General features: G+C 46.1%; 3 protein-coding genes across 3 annotated transcripts; 2 read left to right on the plus strand and 1 right to left on the minus strand.

Annotated features, from left to right (window-relative positions):
- Positions 1–773: 773 nt before the first annotated feature.
- SKA2 (spindle and kinetochore associated complex subunit 2) lies at positions 774–9,956 on the minus strand. Its single transcript, XM_063402804.1, has 7 exons — positions 9,800–9,956; positions 5,487–5,576; positions 4,729–4,905; positions 3,461–3,547; positions 2,401–2,440; positions 1,659–1,791; positions 774–1,245 (listed from the first exon to the last, which is right to left on the minus strand). The coding sequence occupies exons 1-7, from the start codon at positions 9,830–9,832 to the stop codon at positions 1,119–1,121; spliced, it is 687 nt and encodes a 228-aa protein (XP_063258874.1). The 5' UTR covers positions 9,833–9,956; the 3' UTR covers positions 774–1,118.
- Positions 9,957–10,084: 128 nt separating this feature from the next.
- Positions 10,085–15,149, plus strand: PRR11 (proline rich 11). Its single transcript, XM_063402803.1, has 10 exons — positions 10,085–10,545; positions 11,192–11,303; positions 11,719–11,866; positions 12,060–12,182; positions 12,422–12,658; positions 12,787–12,885; positions 13,253–13,362; positions 13,476–13,535; positions 13,624–13,720; positions 14,064–15,149. The coding sequence occupies exons 1-10, from the start codon at positions 10,377–10,379 to the stop codon at positions 14,127–14,129; spliced, it is 1,221 nt and encodes a 406-aa protein (XP_063258873.1). The 5' UTR covers positions 10,085–10,376; the 3' UTR covers positions 14,130–15,149.
- Positions 15,150–15,255: 106 nt separating this feature from the next.
- SMG8 (SMG8 nonsense mediated mRNA decay factor) lies at positions 15,256–20,087 on the plus strand. The gene is made up of 4 exons (XM_063402802.1): positions 15,256–16,995; positions 17,765–17,910; positions 18,316–19,191; positions 19,729–20,087. Exons 1-4 carry the CDS (start codon positions 15,312–15,314, stop codon positions 19,924–19,926), a joined length of 2,904 nt encoding a protein of 967 aa, XP_063258872.1. The 5' UTR covers positions 15,256–15,311; the 3' UTR covers positions 19,927–20,087.
- Positions 20,088–20,985: the final 898 nt, after the last annotated feature.

A 20,985-nucleotide genomic window follows, 5' to 3' on the forward strand; every position in this document is an offset into this window, starting at 1 on the left:
TTTAAAAATTATTTTTCTTTATTTTTCCTTACTGGCGAGTTTTCAGAAGCGGGAATGGGTTTCCCCGCTGATTGTTACCTTCAGTTATTATAGCCAGCGTTCATCACTAAACTGAATATTTAACGCTGCTGATGGTAGCGGCACAGCAAGGATTGAGTCCTCTGTTAGAAGATCAATGTGATTAAAAACTACTAAATCGGTTTGTGAAACTGATTAATTGCTTGGAACTGGTTAGTTACTCCTAGGTGAAAGGAGGAACTTGGCAGCAGATATAATAAAAATCAAGTTATGTGTTCTTTCCTCTTCAATACCCAGCCTGTTTCTCTTCCCATCAAACCCTAAAGCAGTCCATGGATGAATTCAGAAATCAACCTTTCCCTCCCTAAAAACACTAATTTAAATTTCTCTACCTTGACAGACATAATTTTTCACAAACCATAGGAAATTAATAAAAATTCAGGTATCTTACTCTCAAATTAGGCTGAAATATAACAATATAAACATTATAAAGTATATAATAGAGAGAGAGACTGAATGTATAATATATATAATATAGAAATATTATATATGAGGGAAAAATCTTATGTTTTTCACAATAAGAGGTTGTAAATTCTCCATCCTTGGGGATTTTCTGGACCCTGCCCTGAGCTGCAGTCCAGGGGCTTGGACTGGGCAGTGCCCAGAAATCCCCTCTGACCCTGCCTGGAGTGTAAAAATCCCAAGGGAATTCACATCAAAGGCAAATTAATCAGGTCAGGGAGCAGGGGCAGGAGTCACGTAACAAAAGTATAATAAATCTTTATTCAGGAATGCAAGTACAGTTAAAAGGCTTGGATTATTTGCCTTTAAAACCCCTTCAGGAATGCAGCAAGGAAATGGAAGCATCACGGGGCTCACAACATTCCTTAAAAATGCATCAACCACAATTCTTTGAACAGCCAAAGTGCCAACCCCAGTGCTCCTAAACCCTCCAATTTCAAATATTATCAACAGAATTTCTACACAGAAACATTAACAACTGCCCCACAGTGGACTTGGAACTTTAGTTCCAGAGAAATTCTTGTTCCTTAATAATCCAGGAGCTGTGTAAAATGCTTCTGTGTCAGATGAGGTTTCATTTACACAGCTAATTTAACATTTCCTTGTTTGTCGAGTTCCACAATCCCGAGTTCTTTCAGGATTTGAATCCTTGAGTCAGTGGCTTTCATATTCATCTTGTTCATCTGTGAAAGACTCAGTGCTGCTCTGTAAGACAAAAACAATTTAGTAAAACAGGGATCAAACGTCAGAAAAAGGCTAAAAGCACAGGCTGTTTAATCAATAATTTTTATGAATGCTCTGTAAATCTCAAATTTATTCAGATTACCATCAACTTTTCTATGCTACTTCAAATCACAGCAGTCATTTGTTAATCTTAGGGTTTAAAAGACAGAATTCCTGAGTTTAAAACTTCCTTTTTTTGTGATATCAGCCTGTCAGAAATCCCCAGAGAAGGGTCAGGAGGTGTTGGTGAGGGGAGGGGTCATGGTTTAGTGTCAGAGCTTTTTGAAGTTACAATATGGCAGTGAATGCTTAACCAGCTGGTTTTATTTCATTTGAAAAGGCTGAAATTCTTTCCAGTTTCTAAAATTCTTTCAATGAATGGCTTTGAGCCTTACCTGTTGTTCTGTATAACGAAGTGGTTAAATAACTCCTTGTACAAATAGTTCAGGTCTGCTAATTTGACAGTGCTTCTGATGCTCCTGGGCACACTCATAAATGTTTCCTCAGTCAACGGTGTGAACTGGGGTTCTAAAAAATTGGGAACAGAAGATATTTGTTAAAAATAAAAAGGAAATGGAAATTATTTTTTTATTCAGAAATTGGGTCAAAGATAGAAAGTACTTCCATTAGTGTTTAATAACAACCCTAGGTGGGAATAAAGGAAGATTTTCCTGCAAGAGAAAGGAGAGGAAAAAATAATCACTGGAGACTCAGTAAAAAAATCATTTAATTTGAGATCTGATGAGGATTGACAAATTTGGTCTGTCAATAACCAGTTGGCTTTGGTTTTTGGTTTTTTCTTTAAACAAACCAAAAGCAACTGTGAAAATTCCTTTCTATAAGCAGGGACAAATGAATTTAAAAAGAGCTACTTCTGTGGTAAGTGCACCATTTCTTCCAGACCATAAACACAACAAGTTTTCCACTTCAATCCCATTGAAAGCAAGGAAAAAAAATCCCAGAACACAGCAACTATTCCTGGAATGTAACTGAGGGGTCAAGTCCTTCTAACAAAGTCTAAATTCTTCACATAAAAGCAGGAGACACTGGTGCTTCAGAGTGAAAACAGTGAAGTTATTGCCTATCACAGCCTCTAACAGAAGAAAACAGTGAGAAGTTTATTTTTTCAGCACTTACCTTCAGCTGAGACAGGGACTGTAGATCCTGGGCAGGATGGCTAAAAATAAACAATAATGTCAGTATTTGTTAGTGTTTTGCCTGGAAATCATTTTTTACATTTTCATTTCTGCATGAAATTTACATTAATTACATTTTACCGTTGGATAACCAAGGATCTTGCAGCCGTTGAAGTCGACAGCAAAATCTTAGGGATTAAACACAGCTTAAAATAAAATTAAGTTTAAAAAGGATACAGAAAGATTTATGTGCGAGTCAGATTTATGAGCCTTTCCAGCATGGATCTGAAAGCACTGCACAGGATTTAGAATTAGTATTGGACATAAATTGGGAGCATTTTTGAAGGGAGGAGCAGATATTTGCAATCAAAGGGTGAGTGAAGCTGCAGAACTGGACAGGTTCCCTGCAAAACAACTGTGGCAAAAAAAGGATGACAGTGGGAAGTGAGGAGAAGTAGAAAAAGAAAAGGTCAATCAGAAAAACACCTTCTATTAACCTTCTTTAATATTTCTAATATGAGACCCAGAGCAAATATTTGCAGATAATTATATTGTATATCAAGCTGTGGGAGAATATCTGACTTTTTAACAAATATTAATTTAGATCTAAGCTCTACTGCACTGCAGTTAGAAGAGATTGTTACTCATATCCCAAAAATTTGTTTAATATTTCACAGGAAATTAAATTTCTCCCCACATTGATTTGAACCAATGACATCCCTCACTCCCACCCAAATGTTTCTTTATCAAGAAGATCAACAAGAGCAACCAACTGCATCCCTGACAAGAAACATAAACACTTCCCAATTAAAAAATAACAGGAACAAAGTCTTCCATCAAAGCTAATTTCTGCTCTGTGGACCATCTAATTGGAAGAATTAAAAAAGCTTAATCTGTACAGAATAAAAAGGAAAAGGTTTGTTAAGGAGCTTAATCCCATTCCTGAAAAATTCCACTGATTTGAGGGGTATCAAATCACAAAATCAGCCCCTTCTGCATTCAGCTGAGCTGCACTTGGGATTAAAGGTTTCTGGAATATTGACATTTTGTTCCCTAATTACCTCTTCCACTGAAAATTCCACTTCTTTCCCAGTCTGCAAGTTTAACTGCTGGGCTGCAGTCTGTTCTTCTGCTGACAGAGGCACGCTCTGGGAAAATAAAAAAGGAAAGCAAACAGAGAGAAGTGTGATCCTTCAGTTCCTGAGGTGATGATCTTTGCAGAGGGACTCAATGTTTGTGCAGCCCTTTGCTCACGGAACCTGACAGGAGACTCCTGATTTCCTTCCACTGAAACCACATTTACAAAGTATTTCTGAAAAATCAACCATAATCTTCTTCTAGCACCAATACTATAAATCAGCCAAGCAAGATACATTTTTCAATTTAAAAAAAAAAACGTATTTCATTTAAAGACTTAAATTTCTCCAGAAGTTTAATGCATCTTTGGTTGAGGAAATATAAAAAGTACAAGAAAATGTTTACTTAAAGCTCCATATATAACTCAAGAAAAGGGTCTTCCACTTTGAGAAAACCCAAGTACAAAATTATTCTGGGCAGAATATCCTTGAAACACAGTAAGATACGAGCTATTTTCCTTTCTGTGGCATATAATAATTGTCTTTTAAATCTTGATACAGCCCATTTTGTCTATCCAAAGTTACCAGTAACTTGCCCAGAGCTGTTGACAGCTTAAACCCAATTTCCAGGCACTGCCATTAGAGCATTGATCTAAATCACCTCATTTGTAAAGGGTCAAAGTTAATGCTTTCACCTCTTCAATAATGAAGCAGGGTCTGAAGATCGCTTAAGAAAATGTTTGCTGCTGAGTTTTTTATCAATTTAAACATTATCTTAGGAAAAACAGCTTTGGAATAACAGCAGTCCCATTTGTGACAATGGTTTTAACTTTCTTCCTTTAGACACTGAGAATACACTTGCCATTTAAAAGCTTTTTAGCCTTTTAAAACTGGTTTAATTTTCTATTTTCCTTAAGGTTTAAGGTTTTTTAAGGTCTTTCTTTTCTACTTCTAAATACTGTGAGTGTGACCCTTGCACACAGCAGTGCACAGAGGTGTTGATTCCTACAAAATGACCCAAATTGTGTCACTATTCACACTCCAAACCTTGAACACCACAGACTGGAACTGCTGGGGATTGGGATTTCCAAAAAGAGCTCCAATCCTGCCAGCATTCCCTCTGGGAAACTCTCCTTACCTCCCAAAAATCAGCACAAACAAGTTTCCAGTGGAACCACTGGCGCTACAGAAAGGTTACAAAGTCCCTGTTCATTCCCACAGTGGAAACAAAGTGATTAAAATGAAAACACCACCTCCAGCTGGGTTTGTTGCTGCAGTGCCTGGACCATCTTCATTGTTTTCTCCAGGACAGCACGGATGCTCTCCATGGATTCCTTCTGCTCCGTGGAAATCTCCTCTATTTGTGCACACAGGGATTTGTAGCGGGATTTCAGCACCGGGAGCTCCTTCAGGAGGGCAGCTGTGTTCTCCTGTTGTTTTATTATTATTATTATTATTATTATTATTATTATTATTATTATCCTTTGTGATCAGAACATTTAAACTGCATGAGATGATAAAACCAACGTGGCCACACACCACTTAAAACTGTGTTAGACATCTAAAGGGTAAATCACCCTTTACAGTGAAAATGTACAGGAGAAAGGGACTTATTTATCAAATCCTTGTACTGTTTTCCTCTTATCTCTCCCCCCAAATCTGAATTTAGTCACTGCTTGTTGGCAGGTTTATCTTGGTTCCCAGAGAAAGGGTGAGTTTTAGCTCAGACTGGAATCTGTAACCTGAATTTAGGTGTTAACACCACTGATTTCTCAGAGCAGAGCATGGGAGAACTTCACTGTCCCAAGAAACCAAAGGAGTTTGGTTTGAATTCATATTCCTGCATCATATCTTGATATATGATGCAGGAAATAATAATAATAATTACTACTAGTACTACTACCCTGACAATTAGATTAAAGAACATCCACATATATTTCAGGTTGAAAGAAAAATACCCATTTATTACCAATTCCACGCAATAAAATTGAATTTAATGTGAAAATACTACCTCTGCTGGTGTATCATCAGGAAGACTCTTCATTATTTCAAACTCCACTCTGCGCTGAATATAATCCAGATCAGATTCTGCTTTCTGGAACTGAAATATTTAAGGTCAGGCACGGTTATATTAAAACCCAAAAAACTGCAGACAAACCCCAACCTGTGTTTCAGGAAAGCAGGAGGCAGCTGCCTCACTTTGAAAAGCTCAGGGACCATAAAAATTTTTAAATTTAATTTTTTTTCAAATATAAAGAGTTCTGTTAGCAAAACGACAACACTCAGTTATTTACACAGAGGAGGTTATGAGTAAATTCAGGATCCAAGAGTACCATCAGAGCTTTTATTAATAATCATATTAGGGATGTGTTCTTTCAGATGGTTTTAATGCCCACAATACATTTCATTATTCCCCAGTAAACCAGCCTGACTAACAGCTCATAAAATTGATGACATCACTTTTCTTTCCTTGGAATAAATAAGCCACCAGAGAATTGTCTAATTGCCTTGTAAAACAGTCTGCTGATAGCATTACTACTTAATTAATTTTAGTCTGCAACTTTAATATCTATTAAAGACTTCCACTTTCAAGAAAAGCAGTTTTCTCAGCTCCCAAGCAAGTCATTAATTCTTTGACATAATAATTCAGTGATTTTACAGTCACAGAAGACAATGATGAAAGCAAGTTAAAAATGGTTGTGACTTCCTTAACTTGCTTTTCACAGTTTATATTGAGATTAACCCATAGTAACCATTCCAATTTTTTTTTTAAGGATCAAAGCAAGGCTGTATTTGTTATAAAGGAACAAATATCCACAGTCTGTGGTCAGGCTGGGATTCCAAAGGGATATTTATGTTTTAAACATGAATTTAAGGAATAGCCATCAATGCCTTTGGAGGTCTGGAAATTCAGCTTGAAGGAACAGGATTTGGTCCAGGACAGTCCAATAAAAGCCTTTTTCTGAGGGAGTGAAGATGGATGATGTTTCACACACCTCCAGTACATTTTCAAATAATAGCTTAAGAAAAGGAAAATAAATCCAGTGAAGAGCTTGAGCATCTATAAATCAAAGGGAAAGCTTCCACCCAGTGCTGCCATAATTCACCATCTGCCCAGCAAAACTCCTTCCCACACCTGCCCCAGAAACCAGCCAGGACAAAATCCAAGAATAAAAGAGTTTTCAGTACATTCTGCATTTTTAACACGTTCACTGGGGATTTCTTCCCTGACTGCTCAATGGTTTCTGTTCTTCTCCACTAAGAAATATTTGTAGGATTTCATTTCCAAGGCAGGCACCCTCAAATGCTCATTTTTTGCTTTTCTCCAGCTCCTCCATGTGATCAATTTTGGGGAAAGCAGACAGCAAATACGGGCAGCTTTCAAAATGACCCATTAAATATTCAATCCTGATAATCTGAGATTTCCATAAGGAGCTAACTAACATCATGCTACTACTGTAATTCAGGCCATTAAAAACTGGATGTGAAGCTAAATGTGGCTGGAATTTTAAGATTTGTGAAGAGATTAACACAGTTCATTATGACTCTCTTGTTTTATAAACATTTATTTCTTGCTGCATTTCAGGAAACATCCACCTGCAAAAATCCCCCCTTCATATTCTAGGTCAGAAGCATTTGTAGGATGAATACCTTACAATAAATCACACAGAAAATGCAGGGTTTGAGTGTAAATCTGTAATTTACTCACAGGTTTAGAAGAAAATGTTAGAAACTGAGGCAAGAGTGAGGCCAGTGCTGAGGGCTCTGCTCTCAGATGCTTTGACAATACTATTGCACTGCTCTCTGTATAGTACAGTAGTGCAATAAAGTCAGAGCACTCGTTAGCAGCAACAATTCTGGGCAACAATTAATCATACACTCACCAAAAAAAGGGAAAAAACCACATCAACTCAGCCAGAGGTTTCTGTGGATCGTGAAGAGTTGCATAAGGTTAAAGCTCACCAAGTCCTAACACGCACATACACACAAAAATTCACATTATTATTATTATTATTATTCATAATCTGCCATTCCACTGACCAAGAGCGGGGAAAAAACTCAACCACCCAACAAAACGCCCAACAGAACTGTCAGAAATTCAATTTCAAACTATTTGGTGCTTTTTAAACTGGAAATTCCATTTCCAAGTGTATTTATTGCTTGGATTTGCCTCGTAGCAAGCTGGGATTCCAAACTGCCATCAGCCAGATGTTCTTAAACTGCATTACAGGGAACATCTTTGAGACAGCAGAGTTTATTCTTGATAATTTGCAGGTGCTGAATCACAATAAATGCACTTAAACACTCCTCACCCAACCCTGGGGATGTCCTTTAGCAGGGGGGTGTGAGAGCACTCACAGGGAGGGTTTATTCCATAAATCTCAGTGAAGGTGAGGGTTTTTAACACAACAATAACTTCATACTGAGAGTTGGAGAACTCTCAGGGTTTGGAGGTGCTGAGATCTTTTAAAAACACAAAGAAACCTGGAATGGAGTGGAGAGAGGGGGATCTTTGCTGATGTACACACGGCTGGGCCATTTCTAAAACATTTAGCATTAAATGAACAAAGTCCCTCCTTGGCAAGGAAGCAAAATGAGTGAGAAAAATTAAACCAGTGGCAATCTCATTTTACAGCTGTTTTGCAAATCACTCTGTGCTATCAGACAGTGATTTTGGACTTGTACATTGTTTTAAAAGAACACAGAATAATGCAGATTGTATTGCTGGCCAATGCCCTTTTAACATTGCACTGCTTTTTGTGCATCATCACCAGTAGTACAACATAAAAAGGGCACTGGACAGACACCACTCAGAGGAGGTGCAGCAGCCCAAAAAACAGTGACAGAAATGAACTGAACTGCTCTGAACGACGCACTGGCAGCTTTATGATCTTTTCCATAATTAATCCAACACTGCTGTGGTGCTCCTGTCACAAATAACCATTGATTACCTGATTGATTTTATTCTTTTCAAACCCATCGTTCTCTTTAAGCTCCCACTAATTACTTTATCCCTGCTTGCATGAGACCAAAAGGAAGCTTTCCATGAAATTCATGTCAAAAGCTCCAGGGAAATAAGAAGTGTTGTTTTATCACACTTCTGTGGAGAGAGCTGACTTCACAGGAAATCCAGGACGGGGAAACAACAAAGCAGAAGGAAAGGCAAGAGACACAAAGCTGTGAGATTATTCTGAATTCCAGAATAAAAGCCTCTGTTATCTTAAAGGGGGCAAAACCACCTCTCTATTCACACGTCCTAAAATGAGAATCACTTGAAAGCATGACTTTCAACAAAACACAGAAATAAACCAAGACAATGAATGAATTAATTAATAACACATCTAACCCAAGTATCTTTAAACACATTTCTAGGCTTAGAAAAAATACAGAATATTAGATATGGGGAGATCAAGCTTACACTATGGGCAAAAATGGAAAAAAAGATTATATAGAAGGGAGATGAAGGTTTGAGGGATGGCAGGAGGAACTTGGCTGGTTGGACACAGCTTCTCCAGTGTGAGGAAGCAGCACAGCTCTTTTTTGAAAGGTTAATTTTTGCCTTTTTTTCACTTTTCCAGGAGTGGGGCTGGCGTGGAGGTGATCATTGCACAAGGAACAGCCCCGTCGTGCTTCAGGGGCTGCCTCAGAGCACCGGAACGGGGAGAAAGGCTGGAAAACCGGCGGGAATTCGGGAGAGAAGGAATCCCAGGAAGAGAGGGCCGAGGGGGCCATCGCCCCGCTCCCCCCGCGCGCCCGCGCCAATGGACCGGCCCAGCCCGCCTCTCCCCCCACGCAACGAAAATGGTCCAGCCCAGGTGAGCGCTCCACCCTCGCCCCCCTCTGGCAATAAAATGGACTAGTCCGGGAGCTCCGCTCTGCCCCGCGCCCCCCCTACCGCCGCGGGGAGATGGAGCGGCCCGGCCCGGCCGCGTCCCCCCTCAAGGCGGGCAATGAGCGCGCCCACCCCGCCGCCCCCCCCAGGTGCGCGGGAAATGGCCGCGCCCTGCCCCGCGCCGAGGGGTGAATGGAGCGGCGCAAGCCCCGCCCCTCGGGGGGGGGGCGGAATGGACCGGCCCGGCCGAACCCGCCTGACCCGGACGCGGCCGGCGGGCGCCCCGTCGAGGGCGGCGCGGGCCGCGCTCAGGGCCCGGATGGGGAACGCGGGCGCGGCTGAGCGGCCGCTCTTCCGTCGCGCCGCGCCCGCGCGCCCGCTTCTCCCTCCCTTCCTCCCTCCCTTCCGCGGCGGCTCCGCGCCCTCCGAGGCGTCGCCGCCGCCGGCCCGCGGCGCGGCCGCCCCTCAGCGCGGCCGCCGCCCGCCCTCACCAGGGTCTCGAGCCTGGTAACCGCCGTCTCCATGTTGAATAGTTGACATTCCTCAGGCGGCGGCGGGGAGATCCCCACCCCCCGCGCCGCGGCACGGGAGAGTCGGCGGCGCCCATTGGCCAGCTGTCACTCGCTGCGCGCCTCCCATTGGCTGGCGGCTCGCGGGGCGCGCTCGCCATTGGCCCGCGGAGAATGTAAACCCGCTCCGAGGTACGGCCGAGCCCATTGGCCCGGAGTGGGCTCCGCCGTGATTGGCCGGGGCGGGGCGCGCGGCGCTGGCGGGAAGCGGCGGAGGCCCGTCCGCCGCGGCCCTGAGGGGGCGGGGGCGCCGCTCCCCCTCCCCGGTTCTCTCCCGGTTGCGCCGGTAGCCCCGGCGGGGCCGCTCTGCGGCCCGTTCACCCCGCCGGCCTTCCCCCAGCCCAGCGCTGCCCGCAGCCGATTGGCGGCACCGAACCCGCTCGTCCAATGGCGGCGCCGCTCGCCTCAGCGCGGCCGGGACGGGGCGGGGCAGCGCCGGTCCCTATCCCGTGGAGCGCGGGCGCGCCTCGGCGCGGCGGCCAATCAGAGCGCGGCTTACATGCCCCGCGTGGGGGGGCCGGCAGAGAGCGGCGCTGCCATTGGCTGGGCGCGGCGCGGGGAGCGGTTTGAATCGGCGGCGGCGGCGGGCGCGGAGCGCGGCCGGGGGAACGGGGCGGGCCCGGGACACCCCCGGGACATCCCCGGGACACCCCCGAGACATCCCACAGGTGTGTGCAGGTGTGAGAGAGAGGAGTCCCCGCTCACGGTGCGGGGTTCCGGGTGAGCGGGGCTGCGGTGTCACCGATCACCGGTCAGGGACCGGTCCGGGCCGCCCCCCGCATCCTTCCCTGGCTTCTTCGTGTCTTTTGTCACCGTTCTGCCCAAGAGTCGTTTTCCCCAAATTCAGTGCTTGTCACGTCAGGATAACGAAAAGCTGAGCGTCTGTTTATATTTCTTGGTCTTGTGTATTAATAGTTGTAAAGTTTCTATTTAGTTTATAGTATTTCTAATTACTTTCCTGTTTATTTGTATTTCTATAATATCATTTATAACGTATTTTTATGTGTATTTACTTAATTAATTCGTATTTTAATTATGTTTATAATTGCTATTTATTAATGCTATCTATTTATTATATAAATAGAAAAAGGGAGGAAAAAGCCCATATAAAAGGGTGATTTCTGTACACAAACATGAAATTAAGGATATATTTTCTATCACTGGTCCATGACAATTCCACTAAGACAGCTGTGAATAACCTCTGACTGGATTTCTGAGGTGCAGCCTGTGTTACTCTCTTTGCAGGCAGCTCTGTCCCAATGTATAATTCGCTTTATCTCTCTACATCCATTTTAAACGTGTCTTTTTCACCAGTAATGGCAAGGTATAAGAAATGCAAACGAAAACGAAGAGCCCGAGCAAAATTTCGACTGGAGAAGAAGAGCAGTGCTGCAGCCCCCCAGGGATCTGTTTGTCCCTCTCCATGGTAAGACAATCAGCTTGAATTTTGCCTTCTCCCTCCATCCCTGGCTTTGCTGTTTGCTCCCAGGGGCTCATGGAAAAGAGATTTACGCCAAGCAGATGTGGCACTTCATGACATCTTTTGGTGTTGTTCAGTGGAAGGTTGGACATGATGACCTTGGAGGTCTTTTCCAACCTTAATGTTTCTATAATTAATAACCAGGAAAAGCAATTTGAATGAAGATATATTTCCAATAGGATTTTCCCCCCACCCTTTATTGAAATGTATCTTGGCCTTTCCAGGTTTCAGTGATCACATTTGCTCAGTTGTTACCTGCTGTACCTGCTTGTAATTTCCACATGATTGGTCACAGTTAACCTTTTTAAAGTCTGAAATGATAAATAAAATTCTGGCCTCATTCTGAAACGTTGTGTTGCAGGTCACCAGCTCCTCTCCCTCTGAACACCTCAGCAGTCCCAAGGTGCTCCCACTGGCCTTTAGCCTTGCCCAGTGTAAAAAGTGTGGTCAAACCCTTGGCAACAGCAGCATCATTTCTGTACTGGTGGTGCCACAGCAGGGTTGCACAGGTATATCCTTTCTTTGACATTAGATTTTTCTGTTTTAGACAGGGATTACACTGATTACTGGGTGGGAAATAATTAGTTGGAACCATTTCTTTTGTTCTGTTAGTACCCCTCCTAAAAAGCAGATTGATCTTTGCAAATATCTTAAGAAAATCAACACACAAATACGCATAATCTGCTTTCTTTTTATGCTTAGAGCTTTCAGGTGGTTAAAGACACCATATTTCCATCACAAGTCTACTTAAGGGAATTAAATACCTTCAGGGAGAAGCTGGAGAAGTTGGAAAGTGAATTTTCCAAGCTGCAAGCAGCACTCCAGGTCAGTCTCAGTGTGGCTGGGGCAGGGTAGCGTTTGCCTGTGTGGGAATAAGGAATTGTCAGTGCAGATGCACTGAGGTCTGGACAGCCCCTCAGGGGCATTCTCTGCACTCAGAGTGGCAGAACTGCTGCTGTTTGTGTCTTTATAGCTCAGCTTTAGCCAGCACCCTTGTCCTCTAAAATCCCACCCACTTTTGCCAGTGGATTTAATGTTCTCTTTATTTATTTATGTCCTTTCAGATGAACGGAGTGGCAGCTTTGTCTTCAGAAAGTTCTGTTTGCCAAAGGTGTCACAAGCCAGTCCTGGGTGCTCCTTTGGGGGCACAGATGGATCCTCCACCAGCAGCATCCGTGCCTGTGTCCATCCCTCCTCCTCCTCCTCTTCCTCCTCCTCCTCCTCCTCCACCACCGCCGCTGCCTCCACCAAAACTTCCTCCAGCACCTCTCCTCCTCCAACGGGGCACAGCCTCTAAACTGGTAGGGACTCAGAGGGTTCCTCTATTTTTAATTTCATGCCTGAGTTCTTTTTGGACCTGGATTCACTCTCTGTGAGTGCTCAGCCATTTTCCCTTCCTCATTTCCCCTCCAAACCCTTTTGCTTTCAGGCACCACCAGTGACAAAGGATGGCCCCATGCACATCACCCTCAAGGACCTCCTGAATGTTAAACTGAAGAAGACAAACAGCAGCCTGAGAATGGACAAGGTAAACTGGAGGATGGATAGGTGGTGGTGAATCAGGGGAAGATCCACCTGGAACTGCTCTATTTCCTGCTTTTTTTTTTTTCAGTAAATTGATTCTCATCCAAACACCCAGTGAGCAGTTTCAAGTGATCATTCTAATTCTGCACCTGGGTTTTGGAAGGGAAAACCCTTATTTAGGGGGGTTTTTTGTTTGTTTTTTCGTAAGTAAATCTATTTTTATCCAAGGCATGTTCAAATCTTAATGACTCAAAAAAAGCATAAAAGCCATAAACCACAAAAATCTTTCAGAGTATAACTATTAAATGGATTTCAGGGTAGTGAGACCTTCTGAAGTTTTATTTGGGGTAACATTTCTTTCCTTGCTGTAGGAACAATCACCAGTGAAGCCACGCAGGGCATTAATTACAGTCACAGATCTACAGAGTGTTAGTCTGAGACCTAAATCCAAGCCATCAGCTCACGCTACAAAACCTTTAATGTAAGATGCTTTCTTCCTTGTTTAGATATTAGATTTTTCTGTTTTAAACAGTGAATAACGTTTTTTACTGAGTGGGAAACATTTCATTGTACCAATTTCTTTTTTTCTCTTAGTACCTCCCCTAAAAATCAGATTGACCTTCGGAAACACCTGAAGAAAGTTGATATACAAAGGTCTGTTCCTTTCTGTTCTCTTGAGTTCTGCTTTTTTAATCTAGAAAAAATAAAGAACCAATCAAACTAATCCTAATTGCCCTTTCAGAAGTCCTGGTGGCACTCCTCTAAATAGTAAAGAGAACACAGAATGTGGCTCTGGGCTGACACCAATAATGACACGGGCACTGCGGCGCAAGTTTCAGGCAAGTCACTCTGTCCCTCTTCCAGCAATCATAAGGTGGCTTTAAAATCCACAGAATTCCCTGCTGATTTAAGGACACTGCAGAATGGACATGCCATGCCAGGTTATCTGCCAAACCCAAAGGGAAAAATTGCTTTTTTTGGTGGCCATTCAGGTCCCTCAACGCAACTTTGAAAGGGATAGTTCCACTTTGCAGAAGAACAAAAAATGAGAGGGTTAATAGCATTTTTTATTTTACTGATTGATTGTGTCTGTTTTAAGGTTTCAGCTAAGAATTGCATTGTTTTATCTCAGTGATAATGAGCTGAGATATCCAAGTTGTGACCCTTCCCTTCTTTTGACAGATGGCTCACCCGAAGAGCCCCTCGCCTGCACGGCTGAGTGCTGCAAACAGCTTTGATGAAAAGTGAAAAGGGGGTTTATGGAACAAAGTATTGTCCAGTTGTGGTCAGGAAGCCACTTGAATCCCATTTCTATCACACTCAGGCACATGTATTTGTAAGTAAACGTAGTGCACAGGAAAATGAGGCATTATGGAACCCTGTAAAGCAGATTGTGATTTTTATCTCTCTCTAATGTCTCTCAATTTGATTGCATCTTGATTCATAATGGAAAAAAAAAGTAGGAAAATTCCCAAGTCTTTGACACTTGGGTGCTGCTGAAGCAGGGAATATTATATTCTCAGCACTGGTGCTGCTTGTCATACAAATATGTATGCGTTTGCTGAAATTCAGTATTTTTATATCATTTTTTAACAAAAAAAAATCTAATCTTGACGGTATTTGTACAGTTTCAAAGAAAATCAACAGTTTAATGCACTAATGTTATTAATGTGGAAAGATTTCGGCTGCAAGATTCAACAAACAGTTGGAGCCTGTGGCTACAAATGTATGAGGGCGTTGCACTGTGTATCACTGCTGGTATCACTATTAAAGAGCTGCTCTGCTTAAAGGCGATGAACTCAAAGCCTCCTTGCGAGTCCAGTTCAGGGGCGGGCAGAGGCTGGGCCTGTCCCACGGCCCGGGACAGGGGCAGAGCGTGAGTCCCGGGGGCACGGCCCGGGACAAGGGCAGAGCGTGAGTCCCGGGGGCACGGCCCGGGACAAGGGCAGAGCGTGAGTCCCGGGGGCACGGCCCGGGACAAGGGCAGAGCGTGAGTCCCGGGGGCACGGCCCGGGACAGGGGCAGAGCGTGAGTCCCGGGGACACGGCCCGGGACAAGGGCAGGGCGTGAGTCTGGGGGCCACAGCCCTGCCCCGGGGGGCACAGCCCTGCCCCGGGGGGCACAGCCCGGTCCCGGGGGCCACAGCCCAGTCCCGGGGGGCACAGCCCAGTCCCGGGGGCCGCAGCCCTGCGCCGGCATCCCGGGACGGTGCTGGGAGCCGCTCCCGGGCTCACGGCCGTGCGGATCTGACCCTGGGGACGGCGGGGACCGGCGCTGCCCGCGGTGCTGGCGGTGCTGTCACAGCCCCGGTGGATTCCTGCCCCGCACCGCCCGTGCCCGCGTCCGCGCCTCCGGGGCGGGGCCGCTCATGCGCGGGGCCGCGGCTCCGCCGCTTCCGGCCGGGAGCGGCGCCGGGAGCGCGGCCGGGCGATGCCGCTGCCCGGGGCCGGGCCGCCCGCGGCCATGGGCACGGCCGTGGGGCCCATGAGCCTGCGGGAGCTGCTGCTGGCGGCCGAGGCGGGCGGCGCGGCGGGCGGCGAGGAGGAGGTGTGCGTGGTGGGCATCTTCGGCAAAACCGCGCTGCAGCTCTGCTCCGAGAAGGAGGCCCTGGTGAGCACCGTGTGCGACCGGCAGGTGTTCCCGCTGTTCCCGGAGGAGGATCCCGAGCTGGCGGACGGCGCCGCGGGGCAGGAGGGGGACCCGGCCACCAAGGACTACAACCAGTTGCAGGCGTACTACAGCCAGGAGAGCCGCGTGCTGTACCTGGTGCTCACCTCCATCTGCGACACGCCGCAGCTGCTGCGCGCCTGCGGGGACCTGGCGGCGGCCGAGAACAGGGAGGCCGGGCCCGGCCACCCCTCCGGAGGCCCGGCCCCGCTGCCCCACGCCGAGGCGCACGAGTTCTGGAAGCACCAGGAGAAGCTGCACTGCTTGAGCCTCCTCTACCTCTTCTCCGTGTGCCACATCCTGCTGCTGGTGCATCCCACCTGCTCCTTCGACATCACCTACGACCGCGTGTTCAGGGCGCTGGACGGGCTGCGGCAGAAGGTGCTGCCCTCGCTGAAGGCTGCCATCAAGGACTGCCCGGTCGGCAAGGAGTGGAAGCTCAACTGCAGGCCGTGCCCTCCACGCCTGCTCTTCCTCTTCCAGCTCAACGGGGCTCTGAAGGTGGATCCGCTGCCGAGCAGGGGCCAGGACCCCTGTGGTCACCTGGAAAAGCCACCCCCAAAGAAGCATTCCCCCAAGAGGAGGCTGCAGCACGCCCTGGAGGATCAGATCTACCGCATCTTCCGCAAGAGCCGGGTGCTGACCAACCAGAGCATCAACTGCCTGTTCACCGTGCCTGCCAACCAGGCTTTCGTGTACATCGTGGCTGGTGGGCCCCAGGATGGGGATGATCCCGTGGCCATGCTTCTCGACCAGCTCAGGAGCAACTGCACCATGAGAGAGACCGACTCACTGCTGGCTCCCACCCTGTCGGGACCCAGGAGGTATCAGATGATGAGGCACGGCCGGCAGCAGCTCTCCTTCCACGCAGAGAGCAGCAGCTCCAGCTCCAGCTCCTCTGGGCAGCTCGTGGACTGCACCCTCAAGGAGTTCTTGTGGCAGCACGTGGAGCTGGTGCTCAGCAAGAAGGGCTTCGAAGACAGCGTGGGGAGGAACCCGCAGCCCTCTCACTTCGAGCTCCCCACCTACCAGAAATGGGTGGCTGCAGCTCTGAAACTCTACGAGGTGACCATCGAAGGCAAAGACGATGACCCCACTTGTGGTGAGCTGAGCTCAAAAATCATGAGCAGCATCAAAGTTTTGGAAGGCTACTTGGACATAGACACCAAGTTCTCCGAAAACCGCTGCCAGAAGGCTCTGCCCATGGCCCACAGCGCCTACCAGTCCAACCTGCCCCACAATTACACCATGACAGTGCACAAGAACCAGCTGGCCCAGGCGCTGCGTGTGTACAGCCAGCACGCCCGGGGCCCAGCCTTCCACAAATACGCCATGCAGCTCAACGAGGACTGCTACAAGTTCTGGAGCAACGGGCACCAGCTCTGCGAGGAGCGGAGCTTGACCGACCAGCACTGCGTGCACAAGTTCCATCTGCTCCCCAAAGCAGGTAAAGGTGCTCGCTTGTGCTTTGGTTTCATGGTTTAGTTTTGTGTCTGCTTTAAGAGGTCCTAGGCTGAAAGCAACCACTCTGAAATGTTGTGGAAGATGAAAGTTTGCAGGTTTAAAGGGTTGTGTTCAGGGACTGGGTGTGGCACTCGGTGCTCTGCTCTAATTGGCAAGGTGGTGACCAGGGAAAGGTTGGACTCGATGATCTCAGAGGTCTTTTCCACCCCAGATGATGCTGTGATCATCTCTACAGTGGGATCATAGCAGAGCTGCTGTGCAGGTGTCCTTTATGCTGAGTAATGTTTAGGAGCCAGTCCATCATTAGTAGTAACTCTGATTTTTGTAGATACTCTTGATTTTCTGATTTTAGTAGTAACTCTGATTCTGTCTTACTAATTAAAAGCAATTACACTGGAGCCCTCTAACAAGAATGTAAGAACAAAGTTCTCTAAAAAGCATAAGCATCCCCCTTTGTTTTAAATAACCTGGTTGATCAGGGAGTCAAAACTGACTTTTGCACATTGATTGCAGGCAGAAGAACTTTGAGCCTTCAGGAAGAGGCTGTAAAACCAAATAAGATTTGCTTTAGTGGTATAACCTGCCCTGGAACTTTGTATTATTAAAAGTGGGAAAGGGAGGAGTTGTGTGACAAACTGGTGGCAAATCATTTTGTATATGTGTATAGCAGGGAGGGAGCCATGGATGAAGGGAATAAAGAAGGTTTTGAATGGTGAGCAATTTGCCCAAGGTTTGATTGATTTTGCTTTTAGGGGAAAAGCCAGAAGCAGACAGAAATCCTCCAATTCTGTACCACAACAGCCGGGCTCGTTCCACTGGTGCCTGTAACTGTGGAAGGAAACAAGCTCCTCGGGAGGACCCCTTTGATATCAAAGCAGCTAATTATGACTTTTACCAGGTAACTATTATTAGGTCTGTTGGTACTTCGAGCAGTGCTTTTGTTTCATCTACAGAGTCTGTATTCTGAAGTGACCACAAGTTTCTTGTTAACCTTATCAGCTTTTTGCTTGGGGGAGGCATTTCTGGGAGCCGAAATGGGCTGACCAGGATGGGCAGTTCCAGTCTTTACCAGTGCACAGACACGGGAGCACTTGGTAATGCACCTGTTTACACTTTGAATGTGTTGGTTCATGTGAATTTTAAATAATCAGGTCTGTGGGCTGTGTTCCCATCGCTGCTTTGGTTCTCACGTGGTGCAATTGAATGTTATTTGTAATTGAATCTTAATTGTAGCTGCTGGATGTTGTGGCTCTGAGCTCCCTCACCTCGGGGTGGATACTAAACCATATTTTCTTCCTCGCAGATGCTGGAAGAGAAGTGCTGTGGAAAACTGGAGCACATCAACTTCCCCATATTCCAGCCAAGCACACCTGACCCGGCGCCCGCTCGGGACGAGTCATCGCCCGCCCCTCCGGAAGGCGAGATCGAGAAACTCAAGGAGAAAGAACCTCAGACTCAGGGAGAGAGCACAGGCCTGAGCTTAGCCCTGAGCCTGGGCCAGTCCACGGGCAGCCTGGGCACTTACCCAGCCGATGCCCAGGGTGGAGGGGACAATGCAGAAAGCCACGGGCAGAGCGGGGACTCCAAGAGTGAGAAGAGGCCGAGCCTGGTGGATCGCCAGGCGTCCACGGTCGAGTACCTCCCCGGGATGCTCCATTCCAACTGCCCCAAAGGCCTTCTGCCCAAATTCTCCAGCTGGTCACTGGTCAAGCTGGGGCCTGCTAAGGCTTATAACTTCCACACAGGCTTAGATCAACAAGGCTTTATCCCGGGAACAAACTATTTAATGCCTTGGGACATTGTCATCAGGACGAGAACTGAAGACGAAGGAGACTTGGACACCAATTCCTGGCCTGCACCCAACAAGGCTGTTCCTGGGAAAAGAAGCGCGGTGGTGATGGGAAGAGGCCGGCGGAGGGACGACATCGCTCGAGCTTTCGTGGGGTTTGAATATGAAGATGCACGTGGCAGGAGGTTCATGTGCTCGGGGCCCGACAAGGTGATGAAGGTGATGGGAGGGGGGCCGAAGGAATCCGCCCTCAAGGCCCTCAATTCCGACATGCCCCTGTACATCCTGTCCTCGACGCAGGGCCGGGGCCTCAAGCCCCACTACGCCCAGTTCATGAGGCTCTTTGTGGTGGTTCCTGATGCTCCTCTGCAGATCACCTTAACGCCTCAGGTAGGAGCTGCAGGAGGGAGTCTGGGAGCTGCAGAGGCAGGGGTGGTTGTGGAAACATTAATTACCAAGGGTGACAGCAAAAGGGTGTCAAGCAACTCCAACTCAAACCAGCTTCAGCCAAGACAGTCCTTTCCAAAGGTATCTGTTACATAAGCCCTTGGGATTTCTTAAACTTCAACCTGCCAAATTTATACTTTGTATAAAGTAAGTTTACAAAAACATTTTATCGAGGATGAGCTATTGGCATTCCCTGCTGTTATAATGGCTTTTATTAAAAAAAAAGCTAACAATGATTCTTTAAGAATGACTTTGTCATTTTAAATGTCATGGAGAAAAGCAATGACTCATGGCTCAATTATTATTAGTTACCATTTGAATTGAGGAGGTGAAAAAATGTTGGTTTTCTTAACTGGAAAATTCTTCACCATTCCATTTTTCTTTTAACACACATTTGAAAAAAAACTCCATTTGCATTTTATTACTTTTTAAGGTAGTAATGCTGTTTGATCACCTATTCATGTCTCCTTTTGGTTTTAGGTTCAACCAGGACCACCACCCTGTCCTATATTTTACCCCGAGAAGCAGGAAATCACCCTTCCCTCTGATGGACTCTGGGTGCTGAGGTTTCCCTACGCCTACGTGACAGAACGGGGGCCCTGCTTCCCTCCCAAGGAAAGCCAACAGTTAATGAGCTACAAAGTTCTGCGAGGAATACTGAAAGCAGTTACACAATAAGAATGGTTTTGGGTGGATCTGTTTTAGTTTGAGGTCTGTCTTCAATCCAATTTGTGGGTTTTGGTTATCCAACGGTTGTCACTGCAATTGTGTGAAGCCCCCACTGTATTTCACTGGAACGCGGTCAGATTGGAAATAAAGTTGGTATCAAAGCAGGAAAAGGGATCTGAGACATTTTCCGTTTATTAAGTTTTCATATTTATATGTTTTCATATGTAAAAAAAAAAAATAAAAGCTGGTTTTCGTAAAGTGCTGATTTTGTATTAGATGTTTTGATGACAGTGCTTTTCCCCATCCTTTTCACATACCTATTTAGGAATATTCAAAAATTAGCACTACCTGAAATCAAGAGTTTACTTTGCCATATTGAGGCAATGATGAGCAAAATCTTTTCTTTTTCTGAACAAGCTCATTGTGTGTAAATGATGCTTTTAATGTGATGATGGGAGAAACCATTTTTTCTTGGAAAAAAAATATATATTGTAGTTCTGATGTGTATTAAAAGCAAAGCCAGAAACTGTGCTCACCTGTATCAAGTGACTGGCAGTGCCAAAAAATCAGCCACAGTAAATCAACTTTTAACTGAGGTAAGATGTGTTAGTGACAGCGGCTGTATGCTGAGACCTAATTTAATTTCTAGAATATTTGTTTCTAATTAGCATGCACACAAAATTTAATTTGCCGGTTTTCTGTAGTACAGTAATTATACTGCATGACCAGAGCTGAGACCTGGTTTCTGCTCGGAATATGACATCTCTGAGGGCCTGGGTGAGGAAAATATATCCCTTCATTTGGAATACAATCTTAGGGGTTAGATTTCATGGTCTTTAAAGATCCTTTCCAAGCATTCGATGATTTTCAGGGGCTGGGTGTGGGAAAAGTGTCCCTCCCGTTTGGAATATGACATCGCTGAGGGGCTGGATGAAGAAAAGGCATCCTCGCATTTGGAATATGATATCTGTGAGGGGTTGGATGTGGAAAACCCATCCCTCCTGTCTGAAATATGACATAAGGGGCTGGACTAGATGAACTCTGAAGATCCAACCCAACCATTCCATG

Source organism: Prinia subflava, chromosome 8 (genome assembly GCF_021018805.1).
Source record: "Prinia subflava isolate CZ2003 ecotype Zambia chromosome 8, Cam_Psub_1.2, whole genome shotgun sequence".
NCBI lineage: Eukaryota > Metazoa > Chordata > Aves > Passeriformes > Cisticolidae > Prinia > Prinia subflava.

What these genes read in the sequence shown, in the direction of transcription:
- SKA2 (XM_063402804.1), bottom strand. Translation starts at nt 9,832, where the DNA reads ATGGAGACGGCGGTTACCAGGCTCGAGACCCTG. An exon ending in TTACCAGGCTCGAGACCCTG is followed by an intron (nt 5,577 to 9,799) that starts GTGAGGGCGGGC and finishes TAAATATTTCAG; the next exon opens with TTCCAGAAAGCAGAATCTGA. An exon ending in CTGATGATACACCAGCAGAG is followed by an intron (nt 4,906 to 5,486) that starts GTAGTATTTTCA and finishes ATAAAACAACAG; the next exon opens with GAGAACACAGCTGCCCTCCT.
- PRR11 (XM_063402803.1), top strand. Translation starts at nt 10,377, where the DNA reads ATGCCCCGCGTGGGGGGGCCGGCAGAGAGCGGCGCTGCCATTGGCTGG. An exon ending in AAGAAAGTTGATATACAAAG is followed by an intron (nt 13,536 to 13,623) that starts GTCTGTTCCTTT and finishes TTGCCCTTTCAG; the next exon opens with AAGTCCTGGTGGCACTCCTC. An exon ending in CACTGCGGCGCAAGTTTCAG is followed by an intron (nt 13,721 to 14,063) that starts GCAAGTCACTCT and finishes TTCTTTTGACAG; the next exon opens with ATGGCTCACCCGAAGAGCCC.
- SMG8 (XM_063402802.1), top strand. Translation starts at nt 15,312, where the DNA reads ATGCCGCTGCCCGGGGCCGGGCCGCCCGCGGCCATGGGCACGGCCGTG. An exon ending in CTAATTATGACTTTTACCAG is followed by an intron (nt 17,911 to 18,315) that starts GTAACTATTATT and finishes TCTTCCTCGCAG; the next exon opens with ATGCTGGAAGAGAAGTGCTG. An exon ending in AGATCACCTTAACGCCTCAG is followed by an intron (nt 19,192 to 19,728) that starts GTAGGAGCTGCA and finishes TTTTGGTTTTAG; the next exon opens with GTTCAACCAGGACCACCACC.